The 21,075-nt window shown below is 35.5% G+C and overlaps 1 protein-coding gene across 3 annotated transcripts in view; it reads right to left on the reverse strand.

The window, feature by feature from the left end:
- The window catches only part of LOC130887373 (cadherin-10), a 184,357-nt gene that overhangs the window by 41,650 nt on the left and 121,632 nt on the right, over positions 1 to 21,075 (reverse strand). For all 3 annotated transcript variants that reach the window (XM_057789788.1, XM_057789789.1, XM_057789790.1), the window contains 3 exons: positions 13,517 to 13,811; positions 11,436 to 11,555; positions 10,149 to 10,316 (listed from right to left, as the gene is read on the reverse strand). In XM_057789788.1, the coding sequence (XP_057645771.1) occupies positions 10,149 to 10,316; positions 11,436 to 11,555; positions 13,517 to 13,811 (583 nt within the window). The remainder of the gene's footprint in view (positions 1 to 10,148; positions 10,317 to 11,435; positions 11,556 to 13,516; positions 13,812 to 21,075) is intronic.

Genomic DNA, 21,075 nt, shown 5'->3' on the forward strand with positions numbered 1-21,075 from the left:
CAGGTTTCGAGCTTAGCAACAAATAGCTGCTATTTTGTTTTGTCGCAAACAAAAAAAATTTAGGTTGAAAGAGATAATTTTTCTTTATCCTTTGTTCTCTGTCCTTGTTGCTATCACATTTACATAAGAACCTTCTACTTCTCCAAGGTGGAGATTTTTCAAAATGCCCCACACATACGAATCAACAAAATAATTTAACATTAGTCTAATTTTTTATTTGCTTTGTGTGTAATCTTCTTGCAACATCTCAGTGCTGTATAATAATCTCAAACAATACTTGCTTTAAGAAAAATGACACAATTATGCACGTTTATAAAGCATTCCATTGTATAATGCTCAAAAGATGTTTTTTAATGAGCTTAACAGGAAGAAATTAAAAACAAGATAAAGCTCCTTGGAGGCAATGCAGGGTAGTTAAGGAAATTATTCCGTGCTAAATGGGCGTTAAGGAGGAGGCAGAGGAGAGTTGAAAGTCACACTGGAGACTGACAAACTGCTAAGGTTTCGGAATTGAAGACTTTCACCAGAGGAGACAGAAAACTAAATCTGTGAACACCAGAGACAGGATCACTTGCTTATTTGGGGGGCATTTAAGTTAAATTAGAGCAAAAAGCTGTGCTGGATATTTTAGGGTTTTTTTTTTTCTTATGCCCTTGGGGAAGGCATCACGACAGAGCAACCATTGATCTCCTGAGTCTATAGGATCTATCTTGGCATTTCTTTGAAATTGTCTGCAAGTATATTACATCAATTCGCAGAACCACAACACATAAAAACAGAAATATGTAGGATTGGCAGGTGGGGGGCTTCTAGAAAAACCTCAAGTCGGTTAGCCACAGGCGAAGGATTCCATTGCACTTACTGTGCAATCCCTTTACGTCTCACCTGAAACGTAACTGTGGTAAAAAATCATTAAGAACGGACTAAACATATTTGTACAACAAATGCTTATCTATGTTCCAGGACTCAGAGTATGGTCAGCGTTAATTTTTTGTTGTTGTTTTTTTTGGTCAATGTTAATTTTGTAAGGCAACACAAAACAGGGACTCTGATTCCCATTATGACATATGTTAATATTAAATTGGCAGAGAAAAATGTAGCTCTCAATAAAAATAAAAAAATTATAAAAAATTGGTTACTCTGAAGCAATTTCCATGGGAATAAATAGGGCAGTCTAGAGAGACATAACTTCCATGGGATGCCTCTTAAACAATTATATTATTCCAACACACATGAAAAATGGGATAATTATCCAGATTCTGTCATCCTAAACATGTTATTTCACTGACACTTTACATGATCGTTTACTTAAATGCCACATCTCCGATTCACGTCTTTCTCCAACTAGCATACATTTACAATCCGTAATTTCTGCAATACAAAAATCCAACTTGAAATCCTTCACTGTCCCTCCCTCCACCTGACCTTGCCTGACTCCCTCCTTCCTTTTCCCCTCTCTCTTCAACAAGCTCTTCTGGTAGAAAGCTTCAAAAGCTTCAAAGTACCTTTTTCATTGGTACCTCTGCCTTTTATCCCCTGAATCTTTGCTTGACCTGGTTATTCACTCCTGTGAATCACACACTTAGAGATGCTGTGATCTTCTTTCCCTCCTCCCTTCGGCATTACTTCAGACACAACTCCAGTTGTGTTGAGTCCTGTGGTCCAGCCCAGTCAAATTGCTCACCTTTTATTGAATGCTACCTTTGTTTATTTGGTCTTCCCTAACAATGACAATCCTTAATGTCTTTTACTTTTCTGCCTTGAAATTGTTGCTATATGTTAGAATGACTTTTTAAATGATAGTCTCTTGCCTAATCCTCTCCTATTTAAAATAAATGATTATTTTGTGCTTTTAGCATTAATCAAAATATACCACTCATTTTAATTAATCTTCATTTATGTACACTCATGGATGTACTTATATGTATGTATATTTATAATATAAACACAATTTAAATTTATATGCATGTGTCTAAACCTTCTTGTAGGACCCCATGGAAGCCATCCTCTTGAGTTAGATCAGAACCTGTTGAACTAGAGTCACAGAGATTTGTGAGCTACTACATGGCCCTTAGGAAGTACATTCTGGATTCTTTGAAAGAAGATCAAATTCTCTTAATTACTGAGCTATCTCTCTAGCAGAAAAGTAGTAAGAGGAATTATGCTGTTAAAAAATATATACAACAGTAAAGTAAATAAATATGAGAGATGAGAAAGATATTGTATCTGTAAACTGACCAAAATGCAAATAATTTAAATTGTGTCCTGTGTCATATTTCAGAATTTAAGATTATATTATTGACATTCTCAACATATATCATGTTAGACAATAAAGGGCTACACATAGTAGGACTTAATGCCCTTTTACTAGATCATAGGCTTTACCAGAATTATTTCTTTCTAATTCTTGAACAAATACTGAGACAATGTGGGAGGAGAGAGGAGCAAATATTTGAAAGTATTTTAGTGTGTATAGTTAAAATCAAAATCAATGCAACGCGTACAGCTACAGTGCTTATTGTAGGTATACTTCTATTTCCCAGGTAATCAAAGAAAGAAAAGAAACCTTTTAAACTGCATTTTCTTCTTCCTTAAGTTGAAGCATCTTCCTGGGGACACACCTGACAGTTGTTCTTGTTGAAACTACTTGATAACTTTAAATATGCAGATCAGCCTGGGGCTGACATTACCTTGGGATTCTCACTAGAGGAGAGGTTGACGTTATTTACAAAGAGAAAATCAGCACTTATTAAATCAAATCTCTCTTGTACCAGGCAGGGATTATGGCAGTCCCACAGCTCAGATACGTGCCTTAAATCCCTATGTACATTATCAAGAAGTTCCTTGAAAGACCTTGTCTATTTTGTACATACTTGCTTGTCTATCAGTCGAAGAAAGCCAAGGATGGTTTCATCCTTCTTGTTCTTTAGCATCACAGAAACACCACCAACAATAGCATCAATTTCCTTTTCCTTTTTCTATGAAAATGAGTTAACATGATTCTCAGTGCCAGGTATGAAACCGAATACATAATTCATAAATAAAACATGGGGTCAGGGATTTAGTTAAAGGTAAAATGAACAAAATAAGTCACAGACTATTTCTATTATACCATTTTTTCATTGAAACATTTAGACATACCGAATTTAATTACATAAGAAGTGCTTTTTAAATAGGTTATTATATCCCCCAAAGTAGTATCACCATCAAGTAACATTAGTTCACCACTCGGGTAACAATTTACAGATTTCAGTTTTTCAAATCATAAAATAGATGGGTAATTACAATATCCACCTAATGTAGATGTTGTAAGGATTAACTGACTTTGCACTTATAAGATTCAGTATAAGTTATAATAAGGCTTTTTATAATTATTTTATACTGCTATTATTTTTTATTTTTAACTACCATTATTTCTTAATTTTGGACAAAACATTTAATTCTTATTTAAATTTTTGGGCCAATGACATTAGTCAATAAAGAGAATTCTGATAAAACATACAAGCATGCTTGCTATGAAATCATTTTTAAGTTTCGAGTGAGTCTGTTACCAGTTGTCATTGCTTTTACATTTTCTATCACTGCCAGGCGGTGGTGGCGCACGCCTTTAATCCCAGCACTCGGGAGGCAGAGGCAGGCGGATCTCTGTGAGTTCGAGACCAGCCTGGTCTACAAGAGCTAGTTCCAGGACAGGCTCCAAAACCACAGAGAAACCCTGTCTCGAAAAACCAAAATAAATAAATAAATAAAATAAAATTTCTATCACTATATATAATCTTTAGATAGATCTAGAACAGAATTATAAAAAGATGGTATGGAAATCTTGAGAATTATTAGCTGTGTTAAATTTATTTGCAATCCTGAAAATATCTTCTATTACCTATAGTTTATCTAAATAAAAACTTTTCTCTGAGATACTTTGCATTATAGATATAGATATGGATAGATAGATAGATAGATAGATAGATAGATAGATAGATAGATAGATAGATACTTATGTGTGTCACATATATATATATGTCACACACGACACACATATATATATATGACAGTAATCAAATAAGGGAGGAAAGTTTACTTTGCTACTATTCTGAATAACTTTTAGTGAAAAGTGGTGCAGAGTATAATTAATTAAAATATTTGAGTGAATTTATCAAGAAATTGGAAATTCACATAACAAACACACCATTTTTCACTAACATGTGGTTTTTTTTATCTACAGTCATTATACCTCACAAAGGAGTCTTGCAGTTCTGTTTTGAGTGATCTTTGGAGTTCACAGTTCTTCCTTATTATAAAAGCTTAGCTAAACTGCTAGAACATAAATTTATATGTTACTAGCCCTTGATTTATCAATGTAAAATGTATGCTAAAATTATATTGATTCAATTCAATGTAAATATATGGTTTTGTGAAGTCTGGGTTCCCAAATTCCTGTTCTCCTTACTGCAAAGAATGTAAAAGTATCTGACTTCGATTTTGTGGGTTTTTTTTTTTTTTTTTTTTTTTTTTTTTTTTTTTTTTTTTTTTTGTCTGTGTGGTCCTTGTGGTCCTTGTGAGTAGAGACTTAAAGTCTTTTGAATTACATGGAGGTATTTGCAAACCATCATGTGAAAGTTGGTATTTTTCATCTTTATCAACTGGAGGCTCATTATCTTCCTGGCATATCTAGTCCCTTCAAAAACTATATTCAAGTCTCAGACCACATGCAAATCACTATTAGTCTCTAGAACTAGATCCTGCTTTCTGCTACCAGCCCTCATATAATATATTTGAAAGAATTAAATACTGGTCATTATTTCTCTTGGAAGAAGAATGTTGGGGTGTCTAACCCCCATTGATTGGATATACCTGCCTTCTGACTCTGGGCTGCAGGAAGATCAGTTTTGCAACATTTTCACAAAGGTGTCTGTTTGTTGATATAAAAACCCATTCAGAAACAAATCCTCTTATCCCAGTTGTCTTTTTCTGCTCCCTTCAATGAAGTGGTTCCAGCAGTTAAATCTAATAATCTTGTTTCTTCTTAAAACTTTAGGGGAAAGAATAAAAAGAGGAGGAGGAGTGGATCTGGGGGAAAGGTAGGTAGAGGGGAGGCGGAGTGGATCTGGGGGAAAGGTAGGTAGAGGGGAGGCGGAGTGGATCTGGGGGAAAGGGTAGGTAGGGGGGAGGCGGAGTGGATCTGGGGGAAAGGTAGGTAGAGGGGAGGCGGAGTGGATCTGGGGGAAAGGGTAGGTAGGGGGGAGGCGGAGTGGATCTGGGGGAAAGGTAGGTAGGGGGGAGGCGGAGTGGATCTGGGGGAAAGGTAGGTAGGGGGGAGGCGGAGTGGATCTGGGGGAAAGGTAGGTAAAGGGGAGGCCAGGAGGAGGGGTGGGAAGGAAAACTGTGACGGGGATGCGTTATATGAGAGGAGAATCTAATTTTAATAAAAGTAAAACTATGGGAAGATAAAGAAAACAAGGGCTGGCATGGTCAAATATAAAGTAGGTATATTAGGATTAGATGTACAAAAGTGAAACACATCTTAAGGAACACGACTTAATTTTTCACTAGTTGCAAAGGAGTTGCTCTGTAGTCCTCATAACATAGTGTTAATTGGCTCTTATAAGGCACGTGCATTTCATTGCTGCTCTCAGAGCTGGAGATTCCTCCAGGTTTATTGTGTCTTCATTTGGTCATGAATGAAGGGCAGTTTTCAGTCTGAGAAAAACAGAGAATTAGCAGCATGAGGAAAAAACAAAAGGGAGGAAATCCTTATGTAAGGAGGATTTGTGTTAGGTTACTATGACCACTAAGGACATTTAGGTGTCTTTGTCTTTAAGTTGTAACGCTATAAGAAATAAGTAACGTATTTGGTCAAAAAGGGGTCTCAAAGAAGCCAAAGAGCCTACTTTGATGCAGTTTCAATTTCTGAAGTTAGGTGGTGATCCTCAGATGAATATTTTTAGATAAATGAATTTGTGATTTGGTTTTGAAAATTTTTGTTAAACAATAATAATAAAAATTTTGTTAAATATTTTATTTCATAAAACTTGAAAGAAGTTTTAAGTTTGATCTGGCTTCGATATTTAAAGATGGCAGAGCATCACTTACAGAAATAAACATTAATGCACAACAGAGTGTGCCAGCTACTAATGAATCAATACTGCCTCGACCATAGACATTGAATTAGACATTGTATTATTTAGACCTACATCATCACTCTGTGAAGCATACGCTACGACCCAGTGTTACTACTAATAAAGAAAACTGTAGAGCTCAGTTTAATTCACCACACTAGAAAGCTGCTAAATGACTCATACAGAGTCTGTTGTAGAGTTGTCCAGGAAGCAAACCACTGACAGGCCAGGAACCCTTAAAAAGCCATGGACTGGAAATGTAGTTAACCTAAATTGATTAAATGTAAGTGGAGCAGTGTTCATATAAGATTTAGGTGTTCTATCAGGAACTCACCAAGGCCAGCTGGCCTGGGTCTGAAAAAGCATGAGATAAAACTGGACTTGCTGAACATAGCGGACAATGAGGACTACTGAGAAGTCAAGAACAATGGCACTGGGTTTTGATCCTACTGCACATACTGGCTTTGTGGGAGCCTAGGCAGTTTGGATGCTCACCTTACTAGACCTGAATGGAGGTGGGTGGTCCTGGGACTTCCCACAGGGCAGGGAACCCTGACTGCTCTTTGGGCTGAGATGGAGGGGGACTTGATTGGGGGAGGGGGGGAAATGGGAGGTGGTGGCGGGGAGGAGGCAGAAATCTTTAATAAAGAAATAAATTAATTAAAAAAACAAATAAAAAATAAAAAAAAAAGATTTAGAGGGAAACTTTTACATATCTCTGTGTTATATTGATTCCATACTTTAAAAATAATATTAAAGAAAATATTGTGCTTAAAATAAATTTCTCATCCCTTAAACTTGACAAATAGAATTTTCTGAGAAGGAAATGGTGGAGGATGTCGGCGGGATGGGAGTGAGGCTGAGTAAGCAAGAGTGGAAGAAAGGGAAACAGTTTGGGATGAAGTATATGAGAGAATAATCTATTTTCAATAATAATGGATTCTTGGTCGGGTGGTGGTGCCTGACTCCAGCACTCAGGAGGCATATGAAGGCAGATCTCTGTGAGTTCAAGGCCAGTCTGTTCTATAAGAGCTAGTTCCAGGACAGACTCCAAAGCTACAGAGAAACATTTTCTCAAAAACCAAACCAAAAAAAAAAAAAATCTAATGTGATATTTTTGGTTTATATTACAGTTTCTATTATGTAGTGTCTGCTTTTTCCCCCTTGTTTTATACATTGAGGAATATAATATGGTAGTTAAAATGTATGTGAGTATTTATATATTCACATATACATATTTATATATTACACATATCTCAGTATTGAGGCTTCAGTGATGTGTTGTATGTGGACATGTTCAAAGACAGTACAGCAATTCCTAAATGATGAATATCTAATCAAATAATATTACACACTAAAAATCAGTTGTTCACATTCTAGATGTCCTATATTACCAAATAATATCCTGTTTAGTGTGATACATTGTAAATATTTGTAAGACAAAAATAATCAGTAAACTATATGTTCACGTAAATTTAAAATTACAAAGTAGATTACAGGGTATATTGACAGTTTTCAAAATCTATTCTGCTATACATTTGGTGTTGCATACTGAGATTAACACATCAATGTTGCTACTCTCAGTGTATTATTTAATCTTGAATCAATTCCTGAATTGTAATACTGAGTAATCATGATTTAGTAAAAGACACCAGTAAGTATGGTGTCAAGTAATTTTTTTCATTAGAAAATTATGTGTATTCTTTTTTTCAGCTTCTATTAATTAATATGACAACTACTCTTGCCGCAGTTTTGTGTTTTATTTTGTGTAGTAAGCCTAAATTGCGGCAATAATAAATTTTTAGTGGATAAAGACAAATAAATGCTTATTAAATGAAGGGCCTAAGAGGGAAAACACATAGTAACAAAGGTTCATTGATCATTTTTAGGCTTAAAATGTCTGATTTTCCAATCAATTGTAATCTATGAATTACTTTTTTGAATGTTTCACTCAAAAACAAGCCATTTAAATTTCCTGAGATTTTAAATGTAATACTACTCCAAATTCCCATTCTTGAAAAAAAAAAAAAAAACTTCGAAGTAGTTATTTTGCTCCTTTCTGGTTATGGAATTAGTTAGATATGGTTCGTTCCCCTCAATTCATATGTTCATTCTCTTAGACTTTTTTATTTTAGTTTATGTGTGTGAAGTTTAGTTTGAATGTAGGTTTGTGTAACACATGCCTGCCTGGTGTTCTCAGAGGCTCGAAGGAGGCAGCAGATTCCCTGAGACTGGAAGCATGGACTGTTATGAGATACCATATAGGTGCTGGTAACACAGCCCAGATGGGCTGGAGGAGCAACAAGGGCTCCTAATGGCTCAACTCTCCAGCTGTAAATGTTCATTCTCTTGATAACAGATTCAAGATGAACATTCAAGAATACGTGTGAGTTGTGAAATTAAAATTTTATATTGTATTACATTCTTTTCATATTATCAAAACATTCAAAGAGATATTGACGATTACTATAGGTTTCCTCCTCTTTGATCAATAACACAAATAACATTGGTTGAAATATAATTATTTGAAAAGCGTGGCCATGGATGTGTTTATTCTCCCTATGCTTAAGGATAAAAACAAAAATCAAACATCTATTTCTAAAATCCCATTCTGAGTGGCATGTAAGTTAAATGCCTAAAAATAATCCATATATATGATATAAACATATAAACTCACACACACATAATACATACAGACATGGCAAACAAGTTCAAATAATTCTATCTGATTTTATAATTCTTTAACACATGCAGTTTAAAACAAATTAACCCTAATCATGAAGGGCTGACAATAAAATCTAGGATAACAGTATAGAAAGAATTACAATTCTTCTTACAAAGAGTAAAATTACAGTGCAATATTAAAATTCTTTCCAGGTAATCATCTTGCATAAAGTTAAAAATACCATAAAAACATTTCATAATTCATAATTTATTTTTATCATTAAAAAATTAAGTGGAAGGCAAAAAGTAAAATGTGATCAACCTTATGCTGATATCCAGAAACTGATGAAAATTAAGAACAGAGACCAGGATCAGCACTAAAGACATGTACATGCAGGTGACAGTGAATGGATCAGCAAGTTATATTCATATGTTAATTACCTACTTTGTGTATGAGAAAACGATGCTGAAAGAAGAGTAGGTCTTGAATTTAGGGGTTTTTGTATATGGCACAGAAGAACAAAGTTGTGGAAGAGGGAGAAATGATAAAATTACATTTGCAATTTTTTTAAATTAAAAGAAATAGAATAGAGATGACACTATAATGTGCTTTTTATGGTTGATTCATTACAACTCTATGTTCTGTCTTGCAGTGGGGACCTAGTGAAACAGAAGGAATCCTGCAGAGACCTGAGAGCACAGCAGCATAACTCTCATCATGTCTGTGCTGCATACATAATAATCTACCAAGTTTTATAAGAGAGAATAAATAGATGTGTTAATCATACAATATATGGTCAGAAGAGAATGTCTTTTAACGGATTCTTAATTGATCCTGGATATTTGGCGAATTAAATAAAATGCATTTAACTAATGTGGACCCAGGAAAAACTACCCACACATGTGATTGAAAATGTAATTCAAGTTCTGCCTGCCTTGCCACTTATAATAGAGTCTTTATGATTAGATGTTTTATTAAAATTTTATCTTCAAGTTAGCATCTCCCTTATTACTATCTAAGTAGAGAAAAATATTCATTATATATTATTAGCTTTTAAAATGAACACATGCATTTTGCTGGATTAAACAGTTATTAGGTAATAGCTACACGCTGTGTGTATGGGTATGTATGTGTGTGCATATGTGTGTGAGAGAGAGAAAGTGAGAGGAACAGAGAGACAGAGACAGGTAGTAGAGATGCAAAGTCCCCAGTTCTGTAAGAGGTATTTGTAAAGTATTTAGTTTTACCTTATGCTGGCAGTTTGGTAGTAGGCTATCACCATCTTTTCGTTAGCTGATAGGTATATTAAGTCAACCTTTTTACTCTGGATCTTATGTTCTACCGAATGACTGGTAAAGGGCACTTACTCTGAGGGAAGCGAGGCGGGTTGTCATTGACATCTGTTAGTGTGATGTTCACTGTGGTGGTACCGGATAAACCCCCCATCTGGCCACCCATGTCCTTGGCCTGTATGACCACCTGGTACTGTTCCCTGTTCTCTCGGTTCATGTTTGGTAGAGCTGTCCTGATGATACCTTTGAAAAAAATACAAATGCTGTGTTATCACACTATGTTTGCAGGCTGCCAATTTAATCAAGTACCATACTTATGACATCAACTTATACATATGTAACCATTCTAACATTAAATTCACACAAATCTTTGGAGTTCATTTTGTTTTCTATCGCCCAGTAACCTCATGTGGACTATAGTGATCTAAGCTTACAAGTAAAGTCTAAGTTACATTTCTATTAGTTCAATCAATTGTTTACTTTGAGTTTTTAAATACACAAGTGATGGAGGAGTTACTTTCATTTAATAAAGAAACTGCCTTGGCCCATTTATAGGCCAACCCTTAGGTGGGTGGAGTAAACAGAACAGAATGCTGGGAGAAAGAAGCCGAGTAAGTGAGTCGCCATGATTTTCCCACTCCAGACAGACCCAGGTTAAGATCTTTCCTGGTAAGCCAGCTCATGGTGCTACACAGAATATTAGAAATGGGTTAGATCAATATGTAAGAGCTAGCCAATAAGATGCTGGAACTAATGGGCCAGGCAGGGTTCAAAAGAATACAGTTTCCGTGTAATTATTTCGGGGCATAAGCTAGCCATGCGGCCGGCTGGGTGCCGGGGACGCAGCCCCGCTCCTCCTATTACAACACACAAGCATCAGACTGAGGACACATTAAGGAAGTGAAATGCTCCCTATGCAAACATGAAGGCCCTGTTTTAATCCCCAACCTCCAGACAATGACAGTAAGGGCCTGCCAATTCAACTCTTGCAGGGCACTACAGAATGGTTTCTGGGATTTAATGGGCAGGTTATTTAGCCAAATTGTTGGGGTTCAGGTTCAATGGAAGACCTTGTTAAAAAGCAACACGTATATCTACTGAAAAGTACACTTGATGCCCCACTATGACCTCCATATACATCTGCACAAATGTGCATATATAAAATATATATATATATATATATATATATATATATATATATATATACACACACACACATACACAGAAATAAAAATCCAGCATGATCCTGCTGTTACTCTCCTGAGTGTGTGAATACTTAGGTTTTATTTTTGTTCACCCATTTATACTTGTAAAGATCACAAACATGGTAACTTCAACAAACACCAATACATTGTTTCTGACCTGTTTCTGGCTCCACAGAGAAATAAGGCTGCCCTTGAAGTATGCTGTATATGACTCTGGCGCTGTTCCCGTAGGAAGGGTCGTCAGCATCGGTAGCTGTGACTTGCACCACAGAAGTACCTGAAGTATCCAAATTCAGCTTAGTTCTGCACAGTACCAGAAGGAGGAGCAAAAGTGCTGGTTTTCATTGAAGACTTGAATGATTTTTTACTTTAAAAATGACCACTTTAAGAAACTATACAGTTGGACGATAGATATATAGATAAAGGTATATAATGTTGGAAATGAATCTTAAGTTCAACTTAACAATATTTATTTAGCCAAGAGGTGTATGTTTATGCACCAAATAGATAATTTTGCAGTATTTCAGAACATAACAAACATGGTTCCTTTACAAATATTGAGGTCGATATTAACATGAATTTTCATATAATAGACTTGTTTTGTATAAAGGGCACATCTAAATCTCAAAGGAGTAAGTATATTCTTTCTCCCTCGGCACTAATTAACTCTAAAAATAACCAACTTCTGCTCTAGAATACAATTTTATGAATAGATTGAATTCTAAATATAGAAACAATCCAAGATGATCCCACGTTCCCAGAACAACTAAAATCTGTCTAGTAGGGTTCATGCTATCTGTAAGGACTATATGCTTGGTAACTGTCCAAAGTCTTTGGGGTTTAGCAAAGTGCAATAACACTCGCGAACAAATGTTCTGAGAAATGTATGAGTTTTGTAGCTATTATCAAAATAGCAATAGTTATTATTTTAAAAAATGCTTTTATTAATCTAAACAAGTCCATACAGATTCGGAACATTGGTTTTCTATGAAACCAAATATATCTCACTCTAAAAATATTATGAAGATTTCTTGGGGTTTGAATATATTATTATTAACGATTTAATAAAAGTCAAGTATTTTCAACTTCCTACTCAATATATTACACTTAGTAAGATTAAAAATAATTCCATTTTCTTAAAATTGTACTTTTACACTTTATTTTATATATTTCACAATCCAATGTTGTTCTTCTGTATAAAATTTGTGTATGACTATTAGGTTTCAGTGTGATAATTTTAATATGAGTATATAAGAGCAGATTTTTACTATGTGAATGTTAACATAAAAAGGTATATGAATATTTAAGAAAATAGAAGATAATCTGGCTTTTATTTGAATATTTAAGCAATCTAAGTAAAAGCTTTTGATAAATTGTGATGTGTATACCTAAATAAAACCATATCACATTATTGGTACTCACTGGGGTTATGTAAATATGTGGATTATAGCAGCAGAGTTTTGATACATAAATATTAAAATAGAAAGGTATTTCAGAATTTAAGAAAATGGGAGTTAATCAAAGTATTTCCTAGGCAGAATCTTTTGATAAACTGTGACAAGAATATATAAGTGAAATCGTATCTTACAGCTGTTACTCTCGCTGTACCAATCTATGCTCTCTGACTAACTCTCTACTGGCCTATAGTTGCCTTTTTTTTCTGTTGGAGGATTTCAAATGTATTTAAAGTATATTGCTGTTGAGCATGTATAGAAATTTTTCCATGTTGCTTCCTGTAAACAACACAGTATAGCAATCATTGAGATAAATAATAGGTTTCATGAATAGTTTAATATATGCAGGCAGACATTCATCAGCATATGTACATACTATGTCACTTAAGGGACTGAATATTGAGTATTGTAGGGGATCAAATGTGGTCCCTGTGGACAGCGGGAAACAACTCTAATCCCAAAATATTTGTCTTCAGGACCTTACAAGCTTGTGCTGAAAGTTCATATGACAAGTGCCATCTTAATTTTCTCTACTGGAATGTACTGGCATATTCTTGATTTTTGAGGTTTACCTAAGTGTGCTGTGCAGATTTGCAAATTCACAAGACATTTAAAATGCATTAATAACCTTTTTCTGTCTCATTGCTTCTGTATTCAAAAATATATGTGTTTTGACTAGAGAATAAAAATGGTGATGTAAACTAATTGAAGACAATATCACAAGATTTTTTTGCAATTGCTTTCATACTTTTCATACCATCTTAAAAACTATAACTGCACTTACCTACGACGGACATTTCGGGAACACTAGCAGTATAAATTTCCTCTGGGAACGTTGGCTCATTGTCATTGATATCGTGGATTTTGATCACAAATTCAGACTCTGGTTCTACTGGCCTCAGAGTTCTTCTGTTAATAGCTTGAGCACGTAGAGTATAAAAGGCCTTTTCCTCCCTATCAATTCGTCTTGTGGCATGAATATCACCTGTTTTTTCATCAATAATAAAAAGAGTACCAGCTCCGTCTCCAGATAAAATATATTTGAGCGATCCATCTCCTTTATCTTGGTCTGAATGAAGCTAGAGGAAATAAAAATGAGCATATCTGTGATGATGTCTAAGGAATGGGTAAAAGAATTCAAAGGTGGCCCTTCAAATCCCATCACACATAATGGGGTCAGTAATCTCAATACTATAAATCAGAATTGAGTAACTATCAGTTCTCTCTCAAGCACCGCCAAGAGTTTTTCATGTAGCATTGTGATTCTTTATTCTAAACAGAAAATAATTTCCCACATTAAATTAAGTTCTCTCTTCCTGTTTGGTAGATAACTATTTCTTTGAACAAATAAATCCTGGTAAAGACATAAGCCATGAGAGTGTCAACCATGTACTTTCAACTATTTCTGGAAATGTTAGGTTATTTTACTCTCATATTCAACTGGGAATTCAGTTCTTATCAACTTATTGGTTGCTTTTATCTGCTTGGTAATTAGTAACATCTTAGGATTTCTAACTCTTTCAAGCATACGTGAGACAGACTCCAAATGTGGTAACAATAAATGTAATGCTTGGTTTCATATAGAAGATGCCCACTACAATGCAGATATTTGTGTATCTTAGAATAGAGTACAGATATTTATGTAATATTAATACATATATGCTAAACAATAGTTAAACAATAAATAAATGATAATGTAAAATATGTCCTAACTTTGTACCTCGCCAAAATATCTTCTTAAAATCTGCAAAGGACAAAAGAATTCAAGAGAAGATTGTGACTGACTTTCCTGTGTCTATAGCAAAATCACATCAAAACTTGGAGAATTATTTTATCATATTAAGAGATGTATTTGGGATCTTGTGCACAGAACATCCTAGGGAGCACATTGTTGCAGCTGAGCTGTGGGTCCAAGAACTTATGTGTACTGAGAAAATTCTATTTTTCTATTTTTCAAAGGTATCCCTAAAGGAAATCAGCCAGGCTTACAGAAACATGGATGAGTAAATTCAGACTTTGAGAGAATAAACTGGAAGTCACTCTAAGACTAATGATTAAATTCTAGACTGTTGAGTAGTGGAGAGTATTGTATCCTAAGCATCTTCCCGATAATGTGACTGTGTTCCAAGGCAATATTAATCCATATCTCCTTATCATTGGATTCTTAGCTTGTGGAAGAAGCTCGTCCACAGAAAGGACAGAAATTTGGAAGAATTATGATTATAACTATGCCTTTAGTAGTACCACAGAACTACTGGTATTGACTATGCCACAATTATAATTTTAATATTGCAATAAAATGCACTTTTTTACTTACTGATACTTCAACTTACATGGCTTTCTTATTCTTTAGAGCATGATCTACACATTTTATATGAAGGGTAAAGTAAATAATGGGAAAGGAACTTTAACAGGGGAAAGGAATGTGAGGGTCGGGTGGAGAAGGGCTTGGGGAAGAATATCTAACTCTAAGAATGTATTAAAAGTCACATCAAAATTTGAGTCTTAAAAAACTTTATACATGTGAATATTTGTATAAAAGTGTTTAATTCAAGTTACACTATGTAGAGAATTATGTCCATTTCAGAAGTCTCAGTTTTCCAAATTAAAAGCCCAGTGATAGATATGGATAACTCTCTTCAATTCTGTCAAAAGTGTCTTAAAGACTCCCAAGGCGAGAAACAATAAGCATGTTGCTCTTTGTTTTGCATCAGAACTTGATAGGAAAGATCTACTGCTGAAGATCTGCACCCCCCCCCCACACACACACACACATTGATTGTAGGACACGGAGAAATCAAGATGATACTGATTGGAAAGCTTCCTCCCGGCTGGCTAGCTCTCATTATTGAGGAACCTGTTGTGCAAGCTTCTGAACAGGAGGAGAGCTAGCAGTCTTAGCAAGCTGTGAACCTTGAGAGCTAAAGTAATGACCAGTATGGCAAGATTATACCCATGGATGCAGTAGTGCATAAACTATGAGGCTACCCAACCATTTTTATGATTGTGTTTAAGACTTGCTCCCCAGAAGGAAACTCATGGCCCTTTTGAAAAATGTACCGAAGAACCCACAGTTGGGGTGCTCATAGGTTCAGGGCGGAACTAACAACTATTAATTTCCAGATGAACACAGTATTAAACTGCCCTCCAAAATCACATTTCTCTAGTCATGTGTTAGTGCAGGTCTCAGACTTCATCTGAAAAACTTTCAGCAGTGGAAGGTGGTTAACATAGAAAAGCATAACTCACCAAACTGCGGAGAATAAGTGAAAGATGAAGGCTGAGCCAAAGATGAGACATTGTATCTCAACTTCTCCCCAAAGATGAGGTGTATGTATCACAGTAGAAGGACCAGGTTTTAAACGGCTAGCTAGCAAAGACCAGAGGAAAACAGTGTCTTCTGGACATAGCAGAATCCCTGCACTCATGGATTCATAGCAGCTGTGGTTGCCTGTGCAAAATCTGCCCCAAATCAACCTAGTCAATATTCTGAAATACAGTTGGAAGATGTTCATGAGTATGCACTGTTAACGGAGAAGCTATGAACAGTTAAGGAGAAGTGAGGATTAATCTGGCGGGAGTGAAAGTCAGCAGCTAGGAAGAATATAATCATAATACATTGCATCAATACTTAAAAATTTAAACTATTTATAGAAATAATATATAACCACAAATATTAGACTTAATAGTCGCATAAGATATCAGCATAAATCAAAAGAGCCATGCCACTCTCTATTCTGGATCATTAAAATAAAGCAATAACAGTTATTTACACAGATATGGAATGTGAATTATACATTTATTTAAATAAATTGGATTTGCTCTTTAGGTCATTTATATCAAAACACAAGACAGTCAAAGCTAGGAATTTTAATTTGGTTATTTCCAATTTAACACAAAAATGTATTATTCAAATGAGGTATCTTTTGTTAATGACAATTATGTATGTTTATTTTATATCAATAAATGTGAATGTTAAAGATTTGTGAGTGCTTATGCCTATGGATATTTGATTAAGTGTGCACATGTGGAAGACAGGACAGCATTCTGTGTCTATCTCTACTGATCTCTACCTCAGTTTTTGAACCTAGAGCTGGCTGCTCCAAACACACTGTTAGTCAGGTCAGTCTTTGGGATCCCAGAATTACAAGCTGCCATCTGTGCATTCTGACAACTGAACCTCAGATCTTTAAGCTTAGAATTGCAACCACATGATCAATTGAGTCACCTGCCTAACCTCCAATGTTGTTATATGAGCATAAAATAGTTAAACTAAGCAAGAATGAACATATTTACACATGCTATTGTGCTACTAGTTCCAGATAGATTTACAAGAGTAGTTTACTTTGTGAAAATGTTTATGCTCATTAGATTTAGCAATCCCCTCTATATACAACCCTATTCTTCTTATTCTTGGGCAAATAATTCATTATTAGTGACATAATGGATATGCCATATTTGAAATGTGTCAGTACTTTAGTGATAAAAAAGAAGCTTCAGAACAAAGAGAATTTTATTGCATATGTAGCTATTTGGAAACAACAATATGAGTAAAATCAGGAAGTATCTGTTATTAATCATGAAACTCTCACAAGTTGCATATGAGTGTGCAGTCCAGGAATCACTCTTAAGTAGTCAAGAGATTGATGGTTATTAGCATCCAAAAATGTACTCGGCTGCTCGGAAACACTCCAATTACATGCATTGCAACACTGTGGTCATCTTCCCAGTGTCACTCTAAGCATTACAGATTTCTTACTCAGTCTGAGAAACACAACAAGCCAATGCTATTGGTATTATCAATCACTTGACCAGACAGCACTATAGTTCACAGTAGTCAGTTTCCATTTCTATTAGCTATTCATCCAATAACTTCAGTTTAAAATTTCCATAAAATCAGGAGCTTTTAAAAGCAAATGAAAAATTCCATCTGTGTTCCATGGAAGACCCAAAGGAGACATGCAAACCATATATGCAGAGAAAACTCTACAGTGCTTGCAGGAGCGGTAAACATGTATTATCTAAGCTATCAGATATAAACTGAATATGGTGTGGGAACTGAAGAAATTCTTTTTAAAATTTTGTATCTCAGAACATCCGGTGAATGTAGAGTACAGACCTGAGATGTAGCGTGTAGAAATATACAAGGCAAGAAGCGTTCTGCTGCTCTAAGTTATGCGAAAGAAAACCTTCCCAGATTATATATGTATACATTTATAGAGTAGGATTTGAGTTATTTGAAGCAGACTTTAGACTAAAAACCACAGTTGATTGTGTTGTTTTTCTTTCTGCCCTTCGCTTAGGCTTCAGAGAGTGAATATCAACTCTTGTATATGGACCACATGCTGCGGGAGTTTCTGTTGGATTAGAAAGTTGAACAAGGTAGCAGCAAAGGTGAAGGAGAAGACTGGAAGTCAGACTGTGGTTTTAAGAATCTGAAAATGAAAAAAAATGTCTACTTTACTCAACAGGAATATAATTAAGAGAAGCAAATGGCAGCTGCAAATGCCGGACTTTACTTGTTAAGAAGCTACAGACAGAATAAGTGTTTCTTCAACCATTAGGTTTAACATTAGTGATGAAACAGTTTTTTTTAAAGCTCTGTCTTTCCTTACAGTGAGGAAGGATTCAACACAACTGACTACTACACTGGAATAAAAGATAAAGGTGGGGGGTGATTAGGGTCTTAAACCTACTGTACGGTAATAAAACAGTATTCAAAGATAAATGAATTAGATAGACAAGAAATATAACCAACATTTTGACTGTGATAAACTTTTATATCTCCTGAGATGTGGGTAATTAATCTATTTCATACATAAACTAATGGGTTACAAGGTCTTTTCTAATTGTTATATTGGTGGCAAAGGTTTCATTAGATTCAAAAGGAAAGAAACAACATAATTCTTCAATTTGCTCTTATCAAGTCTTTCTATGTTCAAGTCTCTTTATTATTAGTTTTCATAACAGTTTAATTATTTGTTTCCTTTGACAGAGTTTTTTTATATCAACTATAATTTGTCGTGGAGCAATTTTACATGAGTACATAATGCATACCTAGCGCTCTCACACCCCAACCATCCTTACATTGGTGCCGCCCTCTTCACCACAAACCTGACTCTCTCATTTTCAAGTCTACTGATTTTGATTTATGACTGACAGGTTTTATTCAGGACTATCTGTTTGAGTGCAGGTTTGGGGATATTCTATGGAGCTCAGCAGTGGGTGTGGAATTCCTTATCACTGCATCTGTCACTAGGCTGTAGTTAGTTGTCCAGTAAAAGGTGAGACCTTATGAGTTCACCCTCCATCTGTGATGTACTTGTAGAGGGGGTCAAGCTTCTGTGTGATGGACAGATATGTTATGTACGTGTTATGTATGATGTAGCTAATAGCTACACCAGTTGTACTGAGTCTAGAGGGCAGCAATAAGTAGCTTTCTTTATTGGTTTACTTTACTCTCTGTGAATAACTTCTCCTCATTCTTCCTGGTGTTGTTTCTTTCTCGTAATCTTACACATGATACAAGATGAGATACACACTACTTCACATGTAAGTTTCTTTACTGAGATTGTACACAGGTTTACTCCTTTAGAACTACTGCTTCCTCAATGCTTTTTTTGAGTATTAGGCATCAGTTTTTACACTTATTTAATTTAATTTAATCAAGTCAGGTATTTATGGTGGTGAAAAGGGATGGAGTCGATTAATCGTATGCTCAAAAGCTCATAGCATCAACCTTCAAAGAAAAAAATATTTCGTATGGGTTGTATTTTGCTATTTTATTATGTGAGACATAAAATTTTCTTTAAATACAAAGAGAAGAAAGAGAGAGAGAATGGAAAAAAGGAAGGAAGGAAAAGAAAATAGATTATTGTGGCTTTAACTCTGCAGTAACACCTGCTTTCCGGTGTGAAACATTTGGCCACAAATCTTTAAGAAGAATTTTATGTTAATACTGACCTTTCCTTTCCTTGAGGAAAGCTTATTAAAAATTCACAACCTGCTGTGTTCCTTGTAAATTCTCTAGTAGATAAAGGACATGGCACGATGCATGACAACTAATGAAAACAGGACAACTGCACATTAAAAGTCATCTCCCAACTCCCTAACTTTTAAACTCGGATAAGCTTAATTAAAGCCTAATACTGTACCTGTTTACGTCAAACAATTAATAGGCTAAAGAAAATTCTCAAACATTAAAGAATGCTTGATACTTTGAAATGTAGACTATTTCTGACTATTCATACACTCCTCATACGTTCCCATAAAATAAAGCTTGTAAGATAAAAGGGATAGGGTAATAGACCTTGTTTCAAAACACCTTTTTCATGTATGACCCAGGGCAATAAATGTTAATTATAAAAGGGTTAAGTCAAAATACATTTCAGGATTGATAATGTATAATCAAATTTTATTGATTGGGTGGCTTCCAAATAAGAGGAAGGTGTGTCTTTTGATTCTAGATGTGGTTTAGTGGCTTGCCTGATTTATCTCCTCCATAGGCCCACATCTTTAAATATCTGGTCTTAGGCTGGTGATTACGGACCCTTTAGTAGTCCGTCTGCTGGAAGAAACATATCACTAGAAGCAGACTCAGAGGATGGGTCGCTTTGCTCCTGCTTCCATTTGGCTCTCTGAATTTTGGTTTTGGATGAACATGTGATTTCTCCCTGCTCTAGCTGCCAAGCCTTCTTCCTGCTATGCCCCTCTGACTTTTATGTCTATCTCTCTGGAACCACGATACAAAGTCAACTCCTCTTCTGGGAAGTCGAGGACCACTGTGCCAGATTCCTTACTGCAGGTGAAGGTTTGTTACCTTGAGCATATTTGTGTCTACTAGCTGCTTTTCTCCACTGCTGGGAAAAAGGAGAGGGTTTCTTGGGAAAGAGCACTGCCTTAACGCATGAGAAATTGTGCTATTCCAACTTTTTAATCACTGTGACAAAGTGCTTAAGAGTCTTGACACTTCCAGAATTGCTAAAAAGTGCAAATGTAAAGGATTTTGGGTCTTGGAGCAGAAATTAGCAACAAGCCTCTGTAAAACCATTAAAAATCCAGTTACATAGCACCAGCATACAAATGGTGGGATGGGGTACACAAGAGAATAGCAAGGAAGTATTAGAATAGAGCAAAATTAAAATCCAGCACAGACCATTAAATCCTGTGGCTGTGGTGGCATTTCCAGCATCTGAAGCAAGGGTGGCATGAGGTTGATTTGGCCACCCTTGTCACAGTGCAATTCCTGTTGTAGTCCCCCATGCCTCTCTCTAGGCTGTATTTCCTCATTGTTTTCCACTTTCTTTGGCAGACATTTTTATGTTTCAGAGATTGTCAGTGTGC

This window comes from Chionomys nivalis, chromosome 15 (assembly GCF_950005125.1).
Source record: "Chionomys nivalis chromosome 15, mChiNiv1.1, whole genome shotgun sequence".
NCBI classification, from domain to species: Eukaryota; Metazoa; Chordata; class Mammalia; order Rodentia; family Cricetidae; genus Chionomys; species Chionomys nivalis.